This window comes from Homalodisca vitripennis, chromosome 2 (genome assembly GCF_021130785.1).
Source record: "Homalodisca vitripennis isolate AUS2020 chromosome 2, UT_GWSS_2.1, whole genome shotgun sequence".
NCBI classification, from domain to species: domain Eukaryota; kingdom Metazoa; phylum Arthropoda; class Insecta; order Hemiptera; family Cicadellidae; genus Homalodisca; species Homalodisca vitripennis.
This window is the reverse complement of record NC_060208.1, coordinates 41,673,703-41,698,429: the sequence shown is the minus strand read 5'-3', so window position 1 is coordinate 41,698,429 and position 24,727 is coordinate 41,673,703. Positions and strand designations below refer to the sequence as shown.

Genomic DNA, 24,727 nt, shown 5'->3' with positions numbered 1-24,727 from the left:
ATGGGGTTAAAAAATGATACCAAATACTACTTTAAATGCTTATAATTACTCGTTGGAATTACACAGAAAGTATATCGTTAGATTTTTTCAGGAAAGGAGCTGTGACTAAATATATAAATAACAAAATTGTAAACCTACCTAACACCGATATTATAAACTCATTTTAAAACGTGACCTAAGTTACAAATATGTATTGGGCCTCATTGTTGCAGATACCTCGATGGGGGCCTCGGTTCGCAGGTGTCGCGCGCGTCTCCAAGCCGAGGCTTCAGTTTCCAAAGGGAGGGATCGGCCTTCCCCGAAGTTTTCAGCATAGACAGTGAGAGCAGGACATAAACCCACCACCATGCTGCCTACCAACGTGATGTCATTTATGAAAAAGGTAAGTCAACAACTTGTGAAACTTACTTTCTTATGACTGAGTAACTTTTAATTTTACATCTATAATCTGTTACTTGTATATCGTAATTTATAGATTATAATACTTTGCTCGGATTGGCTGACATATTAAAACACGTATATAAGAATCATAACCATAATTAACTTGTTATTTCTTTAACTTTCTACTCGTGATATGCCACGTTCACTTTGATCGGAACAAAATCTGTAATAATTATACAGGGTGTCCCACGAGTAACCTGACAAACTTCTCAGGTGGTTTCCTCTAATAAAATAATGAAAAAGTTCACATAAACATATGTCTGGAGACGCTTTGTTAGCAAGCTACGGCTAGCGAAAGATTTCGCCCAATTTTCTAGGAAAGCTCAGAAATAAAGCCAAACTGATATTTTATGGCTTAAAGATAGTTGGATTTTATGTAAAATGAACCGAACAATTGAATAAAATACGTCTCAGACCTGTAAGACCACCCATTTCTGAATTATCAGATAAAGTTTACAAAATTCAGTCTAGACAAACATGCTTTGTTTAGAATTGAAGTACATTAACTTCATTAAATAGGTAATAAACACGCAAAATTTTAACGAAAAATTTTAGAAAATCTAATTTCGAAGAAAATAATGTAAAATGGGCTGATAACAAACACATGCAAAGTTTAAATAAATAAAACAAAAATAATTGCTTAATTAATTAAATGAACACATACGAATAAAACGCAGAAAATGCAATGTATGATTATTAAATGAACATTATTCGTAGAAACAAAACAAAACACACACACATTTAAATTATATATTTACTATATATATGTTGAGTATTCTCTTTCGATAAAAAACTGAGTAAGAAACTCATCCTACTTTGTGTCGTACAATCACTTCTGCGCATTTTCCGGAGAGACAGAATGTTCAGGATGAGTAATGATACGTAGATTGGGGATGCGATAAACGCCACCTGTTCAGATCCCATGGTACAGCCGCCATGAGGAGGGGCAGTGTGCTCTGTCTTAGTCATATCATCTAAGAGGATGGAAAGGACTTCTTTTTTTCAATTTCTAGAAGTCGAAGCAGGCTCGGGGAAAGCATTCCTTTACATATAACACTAAGGGGTAAGTTCAGTCCAATAAACATCCTCCGCAGTAAGATCTATCGATCAATCCTTAACTCCTTATCCTCAATATCTCACGTTTGTAATTAGTGATCGTTTGGGTTGGACAGATATACGCCAACCATCGGCGTTTGCTGTACCTAGTGATGGTTCTACTGAAAGTAATAAATCAGATAGAGGTGAACTCCCTGGGAATCATATATTTCTTGGTAACTCAAAGACAATATTTGTGTCAGGTACAGTATGAGCATATTGTATACTTCAATTTTTACATGAACACCGCAACAAGTTTTATCTTTTCCCTTTATATATAGATATAGTAGAGGGTAGTAGATGGTAATAATTTGAGAACTGGGAGACGATCTTTTAATCTGTAAATGATACGTTCAAGGCACAAACGCTCTATCAGTGTTACAAAAGTTTGGACTATACACAAGAATGCCATGAAAATTTTACGGAACGAATGTTTACCGAGAAAAGTTACCGAATGATTTCGAAACCGAGCGGAGGTGACTTATCAAAACCGCGTTTACATAGCCATATAGCCATATATCAGAGATACTTGGAATTCAATAATATATTGCAGCCCATGAACCTTCTGTATACAAAATATGGATATATAATCTATTTTTTGAGGTATGCGTCGGGGTATGTGCATTTCTTATTACAGCTATGATGGATCTAGCTAGAGAGGTCTTGTAAGAGATACCAGACCCCGTCAGGTTTTTGTATAGACTGAGATTACTCAGAGGCATAGTACTAGATCCTAGGAAATATCAGAAGTGAAGGCTAGTAGTAGGAGCTATCAAAATTAGAGTTGTCCTACAACATATAGTTACTGTGAAGTAATAAGATCACATACATAGGGAGGTACTACAGACCATGTGTAATTTCTTTTAATAACCTGGAAAATATGATTAGGGCTCCTATAGGTTAGATAGTTCCATAATATGGACGCCTCTTGCGACTGGATGGCTCCAAGAGATAGGTCAATCTACGGATTAAGGTCAGTTAGATTCCGATGATAAACCTAGATGCCTTTCTAGGTTTATCTACAGACTATTATGCCCATCAACCAAATGCTGCAAAGGATAGTGGGTTCCAATGGTTGGAATTTATAAAATGCTAGAGAAGTAAGCCTCCAGCCGAGAGACTCGAAGAGAGACGAGAAGATTTTTAGGCAATAAGACTCCTAGAGGCCATGTGATCCACGATCTCCAGTCTTTCAACGATCGATTGTTACAGATGTTAGATGGCACTAGATATTCATCCGGTAAATAAATATAGAGATCCGGTGGAATCAAATTTATGGATACCAGGTTAATTTTCCTACGGACATAGGCCCTTCATAAGTAAGAATCCTTCATTGACAGTGAGGTGAATCCAGACATATTGGACGCAAGAGGCTAGATAAACATTACCACTGGTAGTAAAATTTGAGGAGTATCCATTATAATGTGTAGGCTAAAAGCTAGTTTCAGGTCCCTTAAAAGGTTGTTCATATTAAGTCCGGAGGTCAGAGATTTTAAAAAGTTCGGTTTGTTTAGAGCCTGGCAAAAGATTTCAAAATACCGAGTCTATAAAGAGCTGCAATTACAATCTGACTTAGTATTGTCATTTGTGAACGATCGGCACGTGTTTATGTTCAAGATCAGCAATTTTTTATAGGTTCAAAGACACTCCATTAAAACAAAATTTCCTAACTATCTGCTTTTACAAAACCATTTAATTATCTCTGTAAATGTAACACAATGAAAGAATCCAAAGCAAAGAACTAGCTTAGAAATGTCGTATACAAATGATGGAGAGAGGAAAAACGATACTGATTAGGGACTGATTAGGAACTGCATTCAGTGTGATTCTAGAATTGCATCAACTCCGAGAGAAATTAGCAGCAGTTCCTTCCAGCGCTGGCTGCTCTAAATAAATAATTTAATCTCTTCAACTGAGCTTTCATTTCATTTAATATATAATGACAGTAGCTTGAGACTGACTTGCTTTTGCTTTTATAACAACACAAAAAAAACTGACATTGAGGTAAATGTGATTAGCGAGTTTTATATTTGTCCTGAAATGAACTAGAAATAGTAACATAGTAACTAATGGAATCGCATTTATGAAACAATAGCCTCAATTACTTTTTAAAATCTACTCTCAGATTAAAATTTAGATACGCGGTTTTTTTAATTTAACTGTAATGTAACCAGTAGTGCCACCCCGCGCCGCCATCCTGTATGAAAATTTGATTTTAATTGGGTCACAAATTTCCGAAGTATGAATTTTAAAAGTTGCAGTTTCATTAAAAAGTTGCAAAACTTGCTTTTGTTTTATGTACATAAAGACTGCAAGTTATTGTTTGTAAATTATTTTTTTATTTGTCTACACGCATAAATCATCAAGCTAAATTTTAATAATTTCTCCCCTTATCGTAGCTCTACTGGATCATTTGTGGTTAACTTTCAAATTCGATATCCGAGGAGTAGTCACAGACTTGTATGAATGAATGTATGATTGAGTATCTTATATTGTTTTATTAAAAGGTCAGAGTAAAAAAATGTACAGAAAACGCACGTAGTTTACTATCAAAGCTATAATAGATTATTTTTTGAGGAAAAAGTTATGCTAAATGTTCTATATTTATAATTAATACTAGTCTAAATTAGCATTATAAATTATCTACAAATTTCAATCCTGTAGTTGTTTATTACTTACTTATTAACATTATTTCACGTTTATTCCGTTGTAAAGACGATTATATTGCATAAAAAAGGTATCAAATAGTTTTCCTCATTACTTTTTTGAAGTAAACTGGTGGAAAGGATTTTGTTCTTGCCGATAATTTATGGCAACACCATAAATGAATGGATCAAGTGCGTGGTTATGTTAATTAATTCCTGGTTAGTGAGGCATCCTGGCTGTAAAAAGGCCATCTGGGGTCGTCTACGGGGGAGGGAGGGGTGGCGGCAAAATGGCGGCGCAACAGGTTCGTATAGGAGATAAGGGCACTTGTTGCACTTTAGTTGATTATTTATGGCACGATTTGTAAACATATGCCGACTTACCATTTTCACCATTATTAGTGTAATTCCAATCTGTGAGCTCTTTACAGGGGTGGATTTTTACTTTCAAATCTATTTTTCAGGATATATCAAAGAATATCTGGGGAACATTGAATGAATTAAAAAAAATTACTGTTTAGTACATCTACCATTGTAATTAATTTAAAGAGGTGCGTCCGTATGATTACTATTAGATAACGTACTTAATATGGTCTTTTCGTGTGCCTACTTATGTCTTTGTTAAAAAAAATAATGTCTTAGAATTTTAATTAATATTTTGATATTTAAACTTTGTTTTAAAAACATTGCAGTACGGATAAAATTGTTGCCATTTTATTGGCTGAGCTTTAGCGAAGCCTATAACTTTATAGGCTCAATAATTTCATTTATGTCTGCCTGTCTGTCTGTCCGCACGAAACCTCGAAAACGAAATGACCTATAGATTTGAAAGTTTACATGAAGCTTCATGTTTATATGAACAAAACTGAGTTAGACTATGGTGCATGTCACTCCACGGGATTTGGCTGAGCGGTAACAAATATTTTATATTGGTCTTATGGGTAAATATGATGGTAACGAGAAAGTAGAGGTATAATACAAATTTAAATGCAAACTAAATACAATCACATGAGGTACGAGCAATTTTAAACAATGGAAATTCAGACTTAAAAGTCTATTGCAAGATTTGATTTCAACACTTTGGTTACAGATTGGTGTTATTGGATTTTTGGTACTAACCTCCCCTATCTCATTAAACATTTTACTTTCATAACACTGTTATGAAACCTAACTTAATGGATATAAATGAATGTATCATATGGGAAGATATCCCGAGAAAGATTCAGTCGTACCGTTATTTTACAAAGTCAAAGACGGTAAGGCATGCGGTATTAGTTTAGGTAAAAGGTACCTTTTACCGTACCGTTATATTTGAGATGAATCTTAATTTCTTCATACAAAAAAATATGCTCTGTGACGGCGCATGTTTAACCATGGAATTTGACTGAGTATAATTTAGTGTCAATTTCTTTTCTGTATGATTGTATGAATGTTTAGGTGTCTACAGGACATCTCGAGAATGAAATCAGGTATACATCTGAAGTTTGGCTGCAACCTGAGCGAAGCCTGATATGGGAAACGGAGTGTGGATGGCGTATTCCTACTTTATTTGAAATAATTTAGTTGATTGTTTTATTGATTAATACTTTAAACCATCTTGTTCCTGTTTATTATTGAATATACTTTAAGTGCATTTAAAAATCATTGAATTGGCTTCTAATTTTGGAGAACATTACCAGAGTTTTAAAAAGTGTATATTTTTGAGAACTATTTGCATCCGACGAAAGATTTAAGATTCCAAGATTCCATTTAAAAGATTCCACGAAACACTTTGAAAAGTTTCCAATTTAAAATAAATTCAAAATTCGAACAACATTGTAGTAAGTTTTTTCCCCGCCGACTTGGTAATTCCAAGAGATAGCAGTTATAAGAAGACAGGGGTTTTGACAGTAGGGGAGGAAAACAATAATGCTGGTTGACAAGACAGACGCAAACGATGGTAACGATATGAGCGGGGTTTGTACTCAGTAGGGAGGCCAACATGTGTGATATGACAGCCTGTCACTTGCTGAGAGAGGCACCTGTTGCGGTGTTTTGATCTCGGTTAGGCCTACAAACCACACGCCAGTTCTCAGTTCATTGCATACTAGCTTACATCTACTCTCAGTTGTACATGACACTAGCTGTTTCCCGCAGCTTCCCACGCTTTACTTAAGCTTTACGTGTATGACCAGTTCTGGTTCAAGTGAATTATAGTTCCAACGCCGATGTAGAGTTTACCTTGTCGCTACGATCAAGAAAATCTTTCAAAAGTGTATGTTTGTAGCCATTGTACACGTACACCAACTTTATTATAAAGTGGTCGTTCAAGCTTTAAGTTCAACCAGAAATTTATTTTCAAGAAAGCTATACATCACAACTTAACGCCTTCAAATAGTGTGTGACTATTTATTATATGTAACTGTATTGTAATTGTAGTTTATGATGTGCAGGTGCTTTGAAAATTAATTAGCAGCGCCGCCTGGTGGCCAGTTTCATCAATGGTCATAGCATATAAACCTTCTCCGTGGAAAAGCACATATACATACATATTTTAATAATGATCGGTCAAATAGTTTCAGAGTCTATCAATGTAATATATACAAGCAACCTCTTATATATATATTTTATAAATCACGTAATCTCCTATGTTATCGCCAAATAGAGATCATGTTTCATAGGATCTGACAGGTCAATAGGGTCCCTCCGTTGGACGTTGTAAATAAACTATACAATAACTTTAACAAACTAATAAATTAACTACTTCTTTAATTAATTAAAACATAGGTAATAAAATTATACTTTTAATATGCACATAAGACAAAATTAGTTATTATTACTAGTTATTGCTAATAAGTCCTAATATTTATTACACATAATCTCACATTCATCCCTCTGCCAGTGTCACGGCACAGCATCTCAGACCAAACCTGCCTCGGCTAACCGCTTAAGATACACATCTTTCAGTTTCAACACAAACTGGGAGTGGCTATCGATGGAAGTAATTGTTTAGGGAAGGGCATTCCACAACCTACAAGCCATTACATGACTTACTCTTATGGCTTACTCTTTTATGACTCGGGAGATCTACGTTATTTATTACGTTATTTACGTTAGTAAGGTTTGAGAAATATTTCTACTATATATATACCAAGTGAGAGATCCGGGTTCGAGTCCCGGCGGAGCAAGTACTTTTTGCGAATCAATGTTTATTGAAATAAATTAAATTCGGCTATTGCCATTTAAACAAATTTAATGAATATATATATATATATATATATATATATATATATATATATATATACACAAACACACACATATATAAATTAAATTTGTATAAAGTGTAATAGCTAAATTTATTTTAATAAACATTGAATTACAAATGTAACACACACACACACGCGTTTGTGGAGTTATATATATATATATATATATATATATATATATATATATATATATATATATATATATATATATCAAACGGTAATCCACTACCTGGGAAGTCCATTTTTTGGATACTAAAACAGGATTTTACAGATACAGGTTTAATTGGACAAGGTTAGGGAAACAACGATTACATCATATTAATTTATAGAATATATTATGGAAGAAATTTTAAATTCTAATTCAAGTGATTTAAAGGAATCTTAAATTATTCTCTCGGGATCTTTGGAGTGTTTAACGCCTTTGATTAATACATTGTAAGCCTCAATAAATTACATGATGGGTTAACTGGCTAACTTTTGATAATAAGTCACTTTTTTTCTTTAAAGTTAATTTTTTCTTTAGTTATAGAAGTTTCTAGTTAAGTTATAATCTTTTTGTCAATATATTTGTTTTTAAGTACAAAGAATTAATAAGAGCTAATGAAATAAATTTACTTTACTTTCAAAGAAGAAATTTACTATTTTTCAGTCTATTTAGTCTTCAGTCGATTATTACTATTAATCAGATTATTCTAAAAAAAACTTGTTTAATATTATTTTTACATGATTTACTTGCACTTTAGATGAACAGATTGGAAGGATTGGAACGTTCCCTGGCCAATCAGGTTCATGCTTCTATCTGGTTTAATTAGTTGCTGGTTAAAAGGGTGTAATTGGGAGGGAGGAGCATTTCATAATTATTACTCCCGTGACTGTGATTGCTATGCTGCTGTCGGTCTTTCGTAAGGGAAAGGTTACTTTTTCAAATATCGATTAAATACTAATGTATTGTAATAGTAGTTTTTTGTACGAATTAAAATAGTAATGAATGGAATCACTATTTCGACAATTAATGAATAATGCAGATAGTTAAATTGATATTTTCAATAGTTTAGAAAGATTTAAAGAAATTTTATAATTTTCTTTTTAAGTTCTTCTACTTCCCTTATTGGTAACTAAAATTTTAAATAAAAATAATATTGTAATTTTAATCCCACGAGTGAATGTTTCCGTGTCTATACATGAGTTATTACAAGTACTAATTACTGGCACCAATAAATACATGAAGGATGTTTAACAATTTTTAATTTACAAAACCACATAAGTTGATGATGTTTTTCTCCTAGAGCGTTGCAAGAGACTAACAAAGAGAGATGTTTTTCAGAACTATGTTGGTAAATATGATTTGAAAGGGTTGTACAGTACGTCTCGCAGCCATTTTATTAAACTTTACCTCGTTGGTCAGCTGGTAAAAACTAAAAAATATCACATGATGACATCTGTCCGAGCTAGTTTATTTTAGAATTTGTCTGCCACTCATACCGGCAGATAACATCCAAACTAAGCTAGGTTGGACACATGTTATCATATACTATTTGTTAGTTTTTACCTGTTGAACTTCCTGTTTTACTAACTCTGTATAGAAGGACTGCTCGTCATTAAATATATATACTTTAGTTTTTGTTGAGTGTTTATTTAAAAATCACAGCTCAAGGCCACAAAGATATTAACATTTTTCCATATTTTTATATTAATATTAATTTATATTACGACCATTTATACTAAATATAAGTATAAGTATATTAACGCAACTTGTATATCTCACCAACTGTTTAATCGCTTTCAGTGATTTATTTATTTATTACAATGAACATCAATACACCTTTTTACAATATTTGGTTTCTTGATGACTACCATTTGCTCTTTACATCAATAAATTCAACAAAATTACATCCACATCATAACTATAAATTAATCAGATCAACAAAACAACTAAAACAATAACAAATTAACAGTAAACAACAAGAGCAACAATGATCAATTAAATATATAATATTCTTAAGGGAAAACGTAAGTAGACTATGTATAAATGTAACAATAATAGAAGTAACAAAAATAATTTCATTATAACAGTGACATCTGGCTATATAACAATAAACTAATCAAGCTCATGCAGTATAATAGTGGCAGTGGTGGCGTGGTGTGGTGGTGGATTGACGGATATAGCCAACGTGTACCTTAGACGGCACTAGGAGGGATAAGTTTGCCGTAGTCTATTGACTGGTCATTGGCCGTATTGTGTTGTTATTGGGTTAACAAGAGAGTGATTTACTGGAGTAGACATCGCAATTGTGTTGACTGTTACCGTTGTAACGGATATAGCCAACTTGTACCTTAGACGGCACTAGGAGGGATAAGTTTGCCGTAGTCTATTGACTGGTCATTGGCCGTATTGTGTTGTTATTGGGTTAACAAGAGAGTGATTTACTGGAGTAGACATCGTAATTGTGTTGACAGAAACTGTGTTGTGTTGACGGTTACCGTTGTAACGGATATAGCCAACTTGTACCTTAGACGGCACTAGGAGGGATAAGTTTGCCGTAGTCTATTGACTGGTCATTGGCCGTATTGTGTTGTTATTGGGTTAACAAGAGAGTGATTTACTGGAGTAGACATCGCAATTGTGTTGACGGTTACCGTTGTAACGGATATAGCCAACTTGTACCTTAGACGGCACTAGGAGGGATAAGTTTGCCGTAGTCTATTGACTGGTCATTGGCCGTATTGTGTTGTTATTGGGTTAACAAGAGAGTGATTTACTGGAGTAGACATCGTAATTGTGTTGACAGAAACTGTGTTGTGTTGACTGTTACCGTTGTGACAGATTTTTTTCAATGTTAGGGGTGGTCAGGAGTAAATGTTATACAAATATAATTTTAAGATCGTGCGAAAATTGTGTATTTCAATAGAAGACTGATGAAGAATTCCTAACAGATTTCGCAATTTATAACTATGTAAATAATTTAACAGACCCTGTTACATGGTACCAGTGCTATACGATTTTAAAGAATAAAGAGAATGAAAGCAGTCATTAGGACACCAAAAAATTTTATTGTTTCGGGGTCTTCAAATTAAACATGAATCAAAATAATTACACATAGATTCTGGCTGAATTCGTTCCAGGTGTCCATTTTCACATTAAAAAAGGTTCTGGATGTCCTTCGGTGGTAAATCATTGTTGAAGTTTTTAATGCCAGTACGTTTCTACTTATTTAAATAAAAATGCTTATTGAAACTAAAATAAAGGATAGGTAAAAAAGAAACACTTTTAACGCTTTTGAGGTGTTTTGAGATTTAAAAATAGGCATATCGGTTGTGTGAGCATTGTATTATTAAGTGTGTATGGTTTTCCTGACCTATCGAGAAAATATTTATTTGTATGCTGTGGATTACAGATAATTCTCCATATACTTGTTAACACCAGAGCTTACTGTTGAAGTACTATCAAAGTTATTGGTTGAATTAATTTAAAATTCATACTAATTTATCAAATCAAATACATTGATTTAGTTTTTATTTAGTTGCGTTAAGAGTTAAATTACGCTGTGCACTATATGAAATGCTATAATATATAATAGTACGTTGCGAAGAGATTCTAAGTAATGGCAGGTAAGATGTATTGCCACTTGAACAGAGGGTTCTTAAATGTATTCGAGCGCCGATGGTCGTAAACTCTGACTAAATCAGGCCTTGGTTAGAAGATTACGTGTAATGTACGTGTTTGGCTCCCTCACACAACAAGGAAAGGAATTACAGAGTATCGAATGAAAGGAGCGGGAGACACTCTGTGAGCCAGATGTAATGTTAGTAAAAAGTAATAAACATAAAAAATGACAATGTACGATGAGAGACAATGTCGTGATATTATACGACTAACCATAGTCGTTATACCTGAATGAAAAATCCTAACGGAGGTTGGGTTACGGATAGTCAGAAAAAAATTAACCTCTTGTTAAGGTTAATATTTGAATGTCAAAATTTAAAATATTGGTTTGATAGCCTCCTCCGCTGAGGAAGTATTTATTTATGTCCTTTGTTTGAAGTTTATTTTAGACGATGGAAGGATTTTAAAGGAAACAAGAAATTTCCGTACATTTACCATCGTTCAGTGATACAAAAGATCAGTAACACTACGTTTCGAGATCTGCAACCTGATGTCTTGTTCAGGTAAATAACTAACCTAACCCATAATTAAAAAATAAAACAATAAACATATCATATCAGAGCGTTGTGACACGCGCAAAATGCACCATATTTTCCAATGCCAAAAAAAGTAAAAAGTAAAAGTAAGTTTTTTTGAGTTAGTTGTTTTGTTTTGAGGTACGATGTTGTACCTCTATTTGAGGTTATGATCACATTGTAAGTTGTGTTTTTTTTCTTTATTCGATTGATAAAAAAATACAATCGTAGGTGGATGGTTGACGAATGCAGACTTATTGTGGCCTGTATTCTGTATTTTAGTTTTAATTTATTAGTGTTGTGTTTAGTTTGTTATTGAGTGCGTGTTTTAGAGTTGGTGAAGTTGACACAAATCATGGTGGTTGTGACTCCTGACTTACACATGTCACAACGCTCTGGTATGATTTGTTTATTTTAACATAGGTTGTAATAATGTGTTAGGTTAGTTATTACCTGAAGAAGAGATCAGATTGCAGATCTCGAAACGTAGTGTTACTGACTTTATATTTATGTGCTGTACGTAATAAATAATTGTTCTAAATTACCAACCAAGGCAGGTAAGTATAACAAGGAAGAATGAAAGACAGGATGAGTACTGGCTCTCAGAACTATGACTCGTGTTCTATTCTAGGAGAGATAGATCTATTACTTGACACAGAACCAGACACTGATTCACATTTTGAAATGCCGGCAGGGAGCGAAGTGAGTAGCAACGCTGTACGGATCACGCGATGTCATTACAGTCTAGAGGAGTATTTTAAATTGCACCGGCCCATGTGTAGCAATCACCCGATTCTGCAGCGTCGATTGTACGCGTACAGGCAGTGCAGACAGCCCATGGAGTTTTATAAATAAAAAATAAAATTATAAACAAAATTAATCTAACAATGAAATTATAATTTATACTACAAAGAATCAACGTTGTAAATATTTATGGTGTAGTTTATTTTCAAGTTAAGACATTGTAGATCTGTGTTTACACAAATACCTGTGAGCCAAATTTTAAATGTCCAATATAAGTTATCCCTGATAGGCAAAAACTGTTATCTAAAAAAAACATACAAAAAGAGTAAACAAATTCTAATATAGTTTTTAAAATGATTCGCGATAGTCGGATCACAGTTATATACAGGCCCTTTAACATATTAGTCTCCGGAGTAAGAGTTAGAGAGGTTTCTTAGTTAGCCCCAACTTCGCCTGCTGAAAAAAGACATTCTTTACCTTTTGATTATGGACTTTACCTAACTCATATGGAGTCTTTGAACTAGTCTTTGAATTTGAATTTAAAAAAAAGAAGAATCCGATCCCCTTTTAAGCCTTACCTTGTCCGTCCCCATGGGCCACCGGCCTGTGCGAGGATCTTATCAAACAGAGTAAGGGGGAGAGTCGATACAGTACAAGGTCGATGGTACTGATAAAAAGTGCAAGAGTTACAGACAGGATTCGAACCTACGCTATCTCTAACTCAGACTCAAAGTCTAACGTCTTAGACCGCTCGGCTATCGGCACTTCACAACATTTAAAAACAAAACAAGTAAACAATTAAATATTTTGGGGCAACTTTATTCTGTAGCAATAAAATCGAAAATACATAACGTAAAGCAAAAATACTCTTGAACAGTTTTTGAATTTATTCGTGATGGTTGAATCATAGTTCTATACAGCTGCTTACTGTTCGTAAATTTTGAACCACCACCATTGGCCGGGCAGGCGGACTGTTTGCAACGGTCACCCATCCCAGCAGCAGTCACGCTCGACGTTGCTTGACTCAATTATCTTGAGATAACTGCCGTACCGCTACAATGTGGCACTCTCAGTATATCCCAGCAGCAGTCACGCTCGACGTTGCTTGACTCAATTATCTTGAGATAACTGCCGTACCGCTACAATGTGGCACTCTCAGTATATCCCAGCAGTAGTCACGCTCGACGTTGCTTGACTCAATTATCTTGAGATAACTGCCGTACCGCTACAATGTGGCACTCTCAGTATATCCCAGCAGCAGTCACGCTCGACGTTGCTTGACTCAATTATCTTGATAACTGCCGTACTGCTACAATGTGGCACTCTCAGTATATCCCAGCAGTAGTCACGCTCGACGTTGCTTGACTCAATTATCTTGAGATAACTGCCGTACCGTTACAATGTGGCACTCTCAGTATTCAAGTTCAAAATATATGCAAGAGTGGATTATTTTCAAAACTCTTAGAGACGCTAAAAACATATGTCACTTAATCAACGAATGCAAATAACTTAATAATTGATCTTTTCTTTTATTTTAAATTTCAATTATTTCATGGAATAACATCCAATTAAAGCCGAATTAAATTATTTTACAGCCACAATAAACAAATAAGCGATGTTCATGTCTGTGTGTTGCATTCTATTCCTGTACATTGCATCCCAATATTTAGGTGAAATAACAAATGTTTTTCAGGAGAAATCCACCTAAAAACGACATTCAATTAGATCACGACATAAGAATGGCACCTTTTTGTTGTTAGCCTTATGCCAGAACAGATTAGGATTAAAGTTGCGCACACAAAGATTGGCTCAAATTGTTTATGCCTGTAGTTTAATTCCACAGATTATGCAACATAACTGTTACATCCATATTAATTACGTAAATATAACTGTTGTATCTTCTAGAACACGTGAATCACAGATTGACGAATGTAAATAAGTCGGTACCGTCAAGGATTGAGTTTAACTCCACCTCCCTCACAAACAAAATAAAATTTATGAAAGTTTAACTTATAGTAACTACAACTTACTTTTCGTTGTACAATTGTACTTTCGTTACACAATAGTTATAGTGTACACAATAATAATTATAGTTTGGAGCAATCAGTGTACGGACTTGTCTTAAATTTGGCCAAATTGCCTTTCTTGTGTATCTTGTCCTAGCTGGCAAGTTATGGACACCCAAATAATTGCAGCACTTTTGGGGAGCAAACTTAACTAAAAGGTATGAATCTTCAAGTTCAAGTTAGGACGAATAAGTTGTAGGAAATGCTCACTTGTATTTTGATCGTACATGTGTACCACACTCCCTCATACATTTTGGAAGTGAGAGAACTTAAAAATGACTTTTTAGTTGAAAATGATTTTGTAAAAATCACCCTTTTTACAAATGGTAACCAGTTAGGGTGATGGCTTCAAACCAAGCGTATCTTGAGGTAGCCCAGTTGTCGGTGTCGGATTATAAATAATATATTTCAACCAAAATAAAACCTTTTGGACTTTCCTTTTATCTTTTTGGTACAGTTATGATGGCCATTAAAGGCAATGAACCTCAAAGAATAGACTCGACAAGATAAGACCAAGAATACCTAGAGGTGCAACAGGTATTGGCATTGATGGATCACACCTTTTACCGCATCATCACTTGTTGCTTGGACATACGTATTTTTCTATTTTAGTCCTTCAGAACTTAACTACTGTTGTAGTGGAACTAATCTATTAAGATGTTTTCAAATAAGAAAGAACAAAAATAGAAATGACAAGAAAGAATGTAGAGGGTTTTAATTTTCACGATGAGATCCAGAGTTGAAAGGTTCTAATTTGTTAAATCCTCAGTAACTGGTGAACGAATGAACTGAACACGTATTGTTATTTTTATCTAATTTAATTTTTTTATTGATGTTCATATAAGTGTATCTTAGGATATCAATAATGATTCTGTTAAGCAGCTAAACTGTAAAAGCAAAAAATCATAAAGAAGTTTAGCCCTTCGACCAGCAGATAATGTACAAAGTAATAAAGCACGATGACACGCAGATACTGGTTTGAACGTTTATATCAAACAAAACGACCAAAGGTTAGTTATTTATAAGTAATATATTAATTTTTCTGTTCACACTGCGTTGAAACATTGCTCACATAATTAAATTTTTGAATTATTTTGGCTTCGCTGTGTAGAGCCATTTTGAGCTAACTTATATTAAATCGCATAAAGATGTATAGCAAATGTATGACACATACATACGCCTTATACAGGTGAGTTGAATGGAGAAGAGATGTCATAGTTGGATGAAACCCAAATACGATTTCTTGTAATAGGCTGCTTTCTTTCTGTCTTCTTTTTAGAACAATTGGTACTATCCTCTTAGTTCAGATTATTTATTGATAATATCTATGGTAATGCCCTGTCTCACTGTGCTTATTTGGGCCAAGCTTAATAGTGGACGAGGCAGTTTGCAAGAATAAAGGCACGATTGACGACATCCAAGGTCAGGTTTCGTAGAGGTCAACATCCATACATCAAAGGTGAATGTTGGTTCACTGATTAAATCAGCAAACGATATAAGATCGCTACAAATGTTAGTATTGGCCATATTACAAAGTCGACTTTTCTACATGCAATTAACACGAGGTGTAGCCTTTAAACATGTCATGCTACTTCGTAATTTCATAAGCCAGGACTCAGAACTTTTATAATTGCAGAGGCATAACTGCAGTACTCGTAGCGAGAAAGCTTTGAACACCCTCCCAGCAGTCTAATTTGGTCCCCAGGTGACTAAAGTTTTATTTCTGACCTTTCTGACCTTGAGCAATAAAGTTTAATTACGATCTCTTCCTATTAATTTATTACATATTGTAACTACTAAACAGTCTTACCTATTAGATAGTTTAGTCCAATACCTGCCTCAGTAAAGTCCTCAACTATACGATAGCCCAAAATCTCCGGTAGTTGGTGCTTAGTTTCGTCTTAGTTAAACAAGGCAATTTAGTCTTACCTGTTACAAAGTTTAGTCCAATACCTGCCTCAGTAAAGTCCTCAACTATACGATAGCCCAAAATCTCCGGTAGTTGGTGCTCAGTTTCGTCTTAGTTAAACAAGGCAATTTAGTCTTACCTGTTACAAAGTTTAGTCCAATACCTGCCTCAGTAAAGTCCTCAACTATACGATAGCCCAAAATCTCCGGTAGTTGGTTCTCAGTTTCGTCTTAGTTTAAAACAAGGCAATTTAGTCTTACCTGTTACAAAGTTTAGTCCAATACCTGCCTTAGTAAAGTCCTCAACTATACGATAGTCCAGCATCGCCAGTAGTTGGTGCTCAGTTTCGTCTTAGTTAAACAAGGCAATTTAGTCTTACCTGTTACAAAGTTTAGTTCAATAGCTGGCTTAGTAAAGTCCTCAACTATACGACAGTCCAACATCTCCTGTAGTTGGTGCCCAGTTTCGTTTTAGTTTAACAAGGCAATTTAGTCTTACTTATTACAAAGTTTAGTCCAATAACTGTCTTCGTAAAGTCCTCAACTATACGATAGTCCAGCATATCCTGTAGTTGGTGCTCAGTTTCGTTTTAGTTAAACAAGGCAATTTAGTCTTACCTGTTACAAAGTTTAGTCCAATACCTGCCTCAGTAAAGTCCTCAACTATACGATAGCCCAAAATCTCCGGTAGTTGGTGCTCAGTTTCGTCTTAGTTAAACAAGGCAATTTAGTCTTACCTGTTACAAAGTTTAGTTCAATAGCTGGCTTAGTAAAGTCCTCAACTATACGACAGTCCAACATCTCCTGTAGTTGGTGCCCAGTTTCGTTTTAGTTTAACAAGGCAATTTAGTCTTACTTATTACAAAGTTTAGTCCAATAACTGTCTTCGTAAAGTCCTCAACTATACGATAGTCCAGCATATCCTGTAGTTGGTGCTCAGTTTCGTCTTAGTTAAACAAGGCAATTTAGTCTTACCTGTTACAAAGTTTAGTCCAATACCTGCCTTAGTAAAGTCCTCAACTATACGATAGTCCAGCATGTCCTGTAGTTGGTGCTCAGTTTCGTTTTAGTTTAACAAGGCAATTTAGTCTTACCTGTTACAAAGTTTAGTCCAATACCTGCCTTCGTAAAGTCCTCAACTATACGATAGTCCAGCATGTACTGTAGTTGGTGCTCAGTTTCGTTTTAGTTTAACAAGGCAATTTAGTCTTGCCTGTTACAAAGTTTAGTCCAATACCTGCGTTCGTATAGCCCTCAACTATACGATAGTCCAGCATGTCCTGTAGTTGGTGCTCAGTTTCATTTTAGTTTAACAAGGCAATTTAGTCTTGCCTGTTACAAAGTTTAGTCCAATACCTGCCTTCGTAAAGTCCTCAACTATACGATAGTCCAGCATGTCCTGTAGTTGGTGCTCAGTTTCGTTTTAGTTTAACAAGGCAATTTAGTCTTACCTGTTACAAAGTTTAGTCCAATACCTGTCTTCGTAAAGTCCTCAACTATACGATAGCCCAGCGTCTCCGGTAGTTGCCGCTTAGTTTAGTCTTAGTTAAACAAGGCAGTTTAGTAGTTTCCTCTCCAAAGTTCTCTCTCCAACTTTCATAGTGTGCAGAAGCACAGAATTGCATATCCATTTTACTTTACCCAAAGGATTAAACTTTTTGGTGATAAAATATAAAAGTCCTACTGGTTTGCAGTTTTTGGATATACATTTTAAATGTAATCGCACTTCTTGAAAATTTTTAGCTAAGTAATTAAGTATTCGTTTGGTATGTTGTACCGAGCGGGGTGCCTTAATGTTAGAGCATTCCCTCAACGTGAATGATTTAGTATTTAAATTAATAAAATAAATATGAACTCGTTGAGAAAGAAGCTCACTTTAAAAACATGTTGAACTTTTTATACTGATCTACAGGATTTCATTTTAATTGAGGTTATTTAAAATAGCCTTTTATACCTTATTCTGTCCATTCCTGAAAAAATACTTTATGTAAGTTAGTTCCTGCCGTCTTAAAAGTTTAAATATATCTTAACATGCCTTATTACGGCACCAACATGATGAGTATAAAGATAATAGAATTATGTTTGAGAGCTTTATAATTATGTAACTCATTAATCCGAAAACATTGAAATGAAAAGAACTAAAACCCTCATAGGAACGGGATTCACTGAAAACCTTTTAATGCGTCTTCATAATCATTTCCAGTATACAGAAATTGGAAATACATTTGAGTAACAGATTAAAAATAAAAATAAAACTTCTATAGAGTTTTGCTATGTTGCTTCGTCCACAAGTAACATATTTATATAAATGAATAGATAGTAAATTTTACTCACATGATTAAAAAATAAACATAACAGGATAAAAAATGAAATGAAAGAGAGAGTCAAGGAAACATTTATTTTCATCATACAAATGAGTATATCCAGAAATAATCTAGTACAAAATCTTGGTTACACATACAATTATACTCTGTGTTTTATTTAAGTGATGTTAGTTTATCCTGTAGTAGGTATAGTATCGTGTTATAGCTCAAAATAAACATTCACTTTATTGAGGAAATTCTGCAATCTCATTGGCAAGGTCTTAGTGAAACATATCACTATTGGACCTGAAAAATTTCATTTCTGTCTGTCAGTATATATGCACGTCTAGCAACGAGAAAATAGAAGAATAAGTAATTTGACATTTAAAAAAATGACATGTTAACACATGTCATGAGTTTAGTTTCTTGGCTTGATCGGTAAGACTTCGTAGTGACGGTCTTGATGCATTTAATATAGATCTTGATATCTTCGTAGTATCAGGTCCTTCGATACTTCTTTGTATCGATTTATTTTGACGTGACAACGTCTTAAATTAGGTTGCGGCTCGGAGTCACTCATGAAAAAGTGTAACGCCCGGTAACGTTACGATGCCCGTCCAGTGGGTCCGCCGCACGGGATCCGCACGGGATAAAGCAGATAACGTGGGTCCGCCGCACGGGATAAAGCAGATAACTATGTTTATTCGTGAAAATGTGGAGTGCTTAGATTCGTCATTTACAACAACTACAGCAATAAAGGTAAATAATTGTACACTGATATTTCATTATCGTAAACTATGATTGATTGATTAATTGTTAGATTGACACAAAAGTTGAGAAACTGAGTTTATAGGTTATGTCATACTATTGACAAATGTTGATAGTGTTAAGTAAATTATTAGTTTAAATCACTCTGCAATCAATCGTAATTCAGTCGATTGAGAAGAAACAGCGCGTATTGCTAGTCAAACATTTAAAATAACAAATTATAACCTCTAACCTGTCATAACAGTGCGACCAAACAAACGAACTAAACCGACCAATCACCACGCGCGGAGTTAGAATTTAACTGTGTTTAGCAAGAATTTCAAATTCCAATTTTAGTAAATGTTTTATTCAACTTTACCATTTACAATAACAAATTTTAATTAATTTCAAATTATGTACAATGTTTTAGTAAACAAAATATATTTCTATAGTTAAAATTTGTGCAATTCTTATTTTCATTCAATTCCTTGTTCCTATTGTGCAATTTAATAATATTCATATCAATAAATATTCTACCGAGAAAAAGACGTTGTCACGTAAAATCTTCGCCCGTAAAACCGACTTTACAGGCAACCGTAATTTTTTTATATAGAAAATAGGTTCGATGATGATGGATGTCCTTCAATGGATCAGGCTAAGCGTTAGAGGCTATAATCTAGTGCGGTTTGTTGACAATGGATAGAACCCTGTCACTAAGGGTTTATTTATGCAAAATTTCTCTTCTGCCTCTCTATCTGTCTGTGTGTCACTGGATAAGTCAAGAACGAATTAGGCTAATTGGGTAATTGACATTTTGGTGATGGTCATGTCGTGTTTGACGATGGACATGTGGCCAAGCCTTTACATTTTGACCACAGGATATCTCGTGACCAATTTCACCTGTAGACCTCAAATTATATGTGAAACTTCATTTACATGTAGATAAGAATCAGTTCAATGTAGTTGCATGTCTATCAATGGAATTTTACTGAGTTTTATTGAAGTCTGTCATTCAGTAAGTAGGTAGATTTTCTCTTCTATCTGCCTGGAAGTGTAACTTTCTTTTCTGTTTGATTGCTTGTTTGTTCGCAGGACATCTTGAGAATGAAATTAGCTACAGACTGTTAGTTGACTCGCGACGTGTTACTTACTCTAGCCTTGTGTTAGTTACGAATATGATTTCAGTAAGTGAAGTGTACGTGTTGGTTTAACGTAAACATCTTTGAAATATCATCAGACCGCTTAGGTTTTAATAACGGGTAAACGTACAAACCTAAAGGTATAACAGAAACTAATCTTTTCCTAAGGTACTATTCTTTGTACATAAGTTGTAACAAATCATCATAAATCGTATTCTACCAATAGGTAAACCACTATACATACAATTACGTATTTAATCTAGATATTAGAAGTTGATGTATATCTTGAAAACTAAAGTATTAGAATATGACATACGATAATTTAATGTCATCAAAGTATCGATACGACGTCACAGGGCTCTGTAGACCGTAACGATTCTGACATCACCTCCCGTGGATAACCCATTACACTCCGATAACATGTGGCGTCACAGGAGGGAGGGATAGCACGCTTTAACCTCACGTGTCTCTTCAGATTGGAACATTAAAATTTCTGAATGCTCTTTTAAATTGTAGGTGACTCTGAACGGATCTTAACAATCTGTACTTAGGCTCTTTAGAACATGGTAGAAAATAGTAAAACCGACATAGCAGAGTATATAAATTAATATTATTTTAAATATGGCTGATCTATTACAACAGTTTTGATCTATGCCAACACCGTTGTGATTGTTTGATATCATTCTAGCGAAACGATCTTATTGGGACGAAACAATATTATTGAGACAGAATGACGTTGCTAGGGGATGTGATTGTTGTTATTGAGAGAGGATAACGCTATCACAACAGCAGAATAGGTTTGATGCGGAATATTAACATTATCAAGGCCTTCTTAAAATCGTGTCATTGTTTTCACGTCTGACTGTCGGTGCGTTAACCCCTGACAGAAAGGTTACAGAGTTAGATAACTGCAGAAAAACAAATTCGTAAAAAATCTGAGTAAAATCATATGATATTCATATTTTATGACATAGTAACACGTTTATTTTGATAAAGTTTCTTTGTTGGATTGGTTGATATGACTTTCATTATGTTCAAATAAAGTTGTACTATACTTCGAAACTTGAACCCTGCCGACATATAATTAACACGTACCTGATAGGGTAACAATATAACCACATGAAGGTATTATTGTGACAAGGTAAAAGGTCAAAGGTCTATGTGTCTGTCCGTCTGCGTCTGAGCGCCACGTCTTTGTTACGTTTTTTTTTTAGGTAATTGGATACTCCGTTGTTTTGGGTTATTTTAGTTTGATTTTCATTATTATGAGTACAAATTAAACACTTTTTAACCAAAATTGGTTTTAGTAACAAAACAATTTTAAGATTTTTGGTTCTATTTTAAAGTGTTTAAGTGTCTTTCAAAGCCGACTCTGATACTACATTTTTTACTGAACAGGAACGTCCTAAAAGTACTCGCAAAGTATTTACACTATTCTTGTCACATCCACCGGATTGCAAACTGTGATAAACGTATTAATTCATATCTTGCAGTTTTTGAACCGTCCATAATAAGAACATTAAAAGTGACTCTTAATTTGCCCTGAGTTTTGTATTATGAGCATGAAACATTAATCCTCGTTCCTATCTTTTGACGGATGTGTAAGTACAAGTGATTAGAAAATAGTTTTAATTTTTATAAAATTTGTTGAAGGTGTGTGTTCACGTTATACTTTCTTTCCTAGGAATGATATTACTTTCCTATCACAGAAAACGAGGAAAAAGAAAGCTCCTGTCTCACCGTTCAACTGCTCTATTCCCTTACAAGGTTTTTATCAATCAAATAAGACATGTACTGTAGTAAATACGAAGAAAATAACTTAATTTGTATTAAAAACAGGACTATGTTTTTTATATTCAATAAATACAATAAAAGGTTTTAAAGAGTTGACTTCTATCAGAAGCAGAAAAAGTTTTATTTAAAAAAGCTCTATATAAGCTAGTAAAGTAACCTGATATTTTTATATAGGGCGTTAGTTTGCACGAATATTAGTAAATCGGGCTTGGCTCTGATTAAAAGGTTAGGCATCTCAAGTGTTTGGAGATAGAACTTGTAGAATTCTTTTTTCAGCGTTCTTAAATACACCATTCAGTTCTAATTAATTCTTTATTGCGTCCTCGGAAGTTGCTCACCCTGAGTAAATAATTTATGACAGACTTGGTGCTGATCCGCAAAGTGTAAAGGGAAGTATAAGCCTGATGTTTACCACATCAGGTTGTGTAATACCATCAAGGCACACAACTAGCGAAGTGCGGCGCGGAGCGGCGGTGGTTGCCTGGTAACCGAGATGGTAGAAGATGGAGTGTGAAATAGGGTATGACGCTTCTCTACAACACTGTCAAAACACCTTAACTGCCGCATCTTCCTTGTCTCGGTCTCAACAACCCATTGTCACGAGGTCAATAACAGTCTTGAAGTTTAGAAAATAGATCTTCCTGAACTCAACACAAACAATACTGATAGTATAATATCCCACGTTCACTAAAACTAGAACTACGCTTATTTTCCAGGAAAAGGTCTTGGGAAGTTAAGCGTTTTTGTGGTTAGCGCTTATTTCAGGTTATGCGCTATAAGGAACATTTCTAGTTAGAATGAATTTATATTTCCGCCGACATAGCTGAGTTTCCTTGTTGCTCCGACGAGGAAACATCTGTTTGAACATTCTACTTCTATCACAAAGTGTATGGCTATTGAAATCTATTTCCCGTCTAAGCTATTTTCGGTTGTATACTCCAGCTTGCCATTTTGCTCCATTAAGAAGTAGATATACAGGATGTAAACGGTTTCATTTACGGTGTTGTACGAGTAGTTTTGCATGTTTATATGTATTAAATTGATGTTACTTTATGCTGAAAAAATAAAATATGTCACCAATAGTTTTTAAATTTTAAATTAAAAAATATTAATAAAAAGTTCACAAAACCGACAAGAAGAGACAAAAATTATAAGGCGCGTTATGAGAATCGTATTCGCCCTTTTGTACATTATGTTACAAATAAAAGTCATTCGTAAAAAGAAATCTATTCCTTATTTATTATAATTGGGAAACAACGGGAAAATGCGTATTACTAATCCTTTTTAATACACTTCAGTACATAAGTATATAAATGCAAGTTACTCAACAGTCATTTCCACGGGCAGTATATTTTAGACGAAAATAATAATATCACAACCAAAAGAGTGTGTCGGCTTAAACTTTATTGAGCCTGAAGTCAACGTCTATTGCAAATACTTGTTAATTGCCACGACAATGGTTTCAGCGGGGGATGTCAACCTATAATTACGCAATGTCAAATTCAAACCTGAATGATATTGCATTAAAAAAAAGGTTTTGGTAAATATTTAATGGAATTTGAAGTATTGGATAATATGGGCAAGGCTTTCAAATTCGAACTCACTCAATAGTCTTTGAACCGGGTGGTCTTGCTAAAAAAGGTTTTTAACACTAATCTCTAAAAATATTGGTTGAAAACGTATTGTATTGGTAGGAATATTGTTGATTTAAGGAGATTGATCACTCTAAACCTAGGTGATGAAGAATGAGAATGATAGAGTGAAAATGAATTTAAATAGAACAATAAAAATAAAATTAGAGTAGATAAGAGTGAAATATAACCTTAGGCCGAATGCATAGTAATATTGTAGTGGTTCCTCAATAATAGAAACCTGACACCTCAATATCAAGATTTGGGAAAAGAGTCTAGTAACACTCTAAAATAACACTTTAATTATTTTCGTCTAAATAAATGTATAGGTTGGCAATAACTTTTTGAAATTTATTAGTTTAGGAGGGCTGATTCTAAGTTATGTAGTGTTGTTCATGTGTTTTATAGATTAAAAAAACCTTTCAGATTATAACTGGACAGAAAAATACCTACTTAAACTTATTGAATAGTTTAAAGCTAATTTGACATACTGTCTAGTATTTGGAACTGTTAGCAAAGTATTACATTTTGAACTATTAATGGTGTTTTGAAAACGCGTTGTCACTGTCCATGATAGTTGACTATGGATTACGGATCAATATTAATTTTTGTTGACTTCATTTTTTGCAAGAATAAGTTTTACCATAACAAGTAATTAGGACTTCTTATAGATCTTAAAAATCAAAAAGTGAAATCCCCCTCCTTCATAACCATTTTTTTGCTAAGGTATAAGTATAAAATAACCCGTAGAGGTGTAAGGGTTCAATAATTACATAAATTGCTAAAATAA

General features: G+C 34.2%; 1 protein-coding gene across 1 annotated transcript in view; it reads left to right on the top strand.

Annotated features, from left to right (window-relative positions):
• Positions 1 to 211: 211 nt before the first annotated feature.
• The window catches only part of LOC124355608, a 198,467-nt gene continuing 173,951 nt past the window's right edge, over positions 212 to 24,727 (top strand). The window contains exon 1 of the mRNA XM_046806770.1: positions 212 to 382. Coding sequence (XP_046662726.1) covers positions 347 to 382 — 36 coding nt within the window. The 5' untranslated portion in view covers positions 212 to 346. The remainder of the gene's footprint in view (positions 383 to 24,727) is intronic.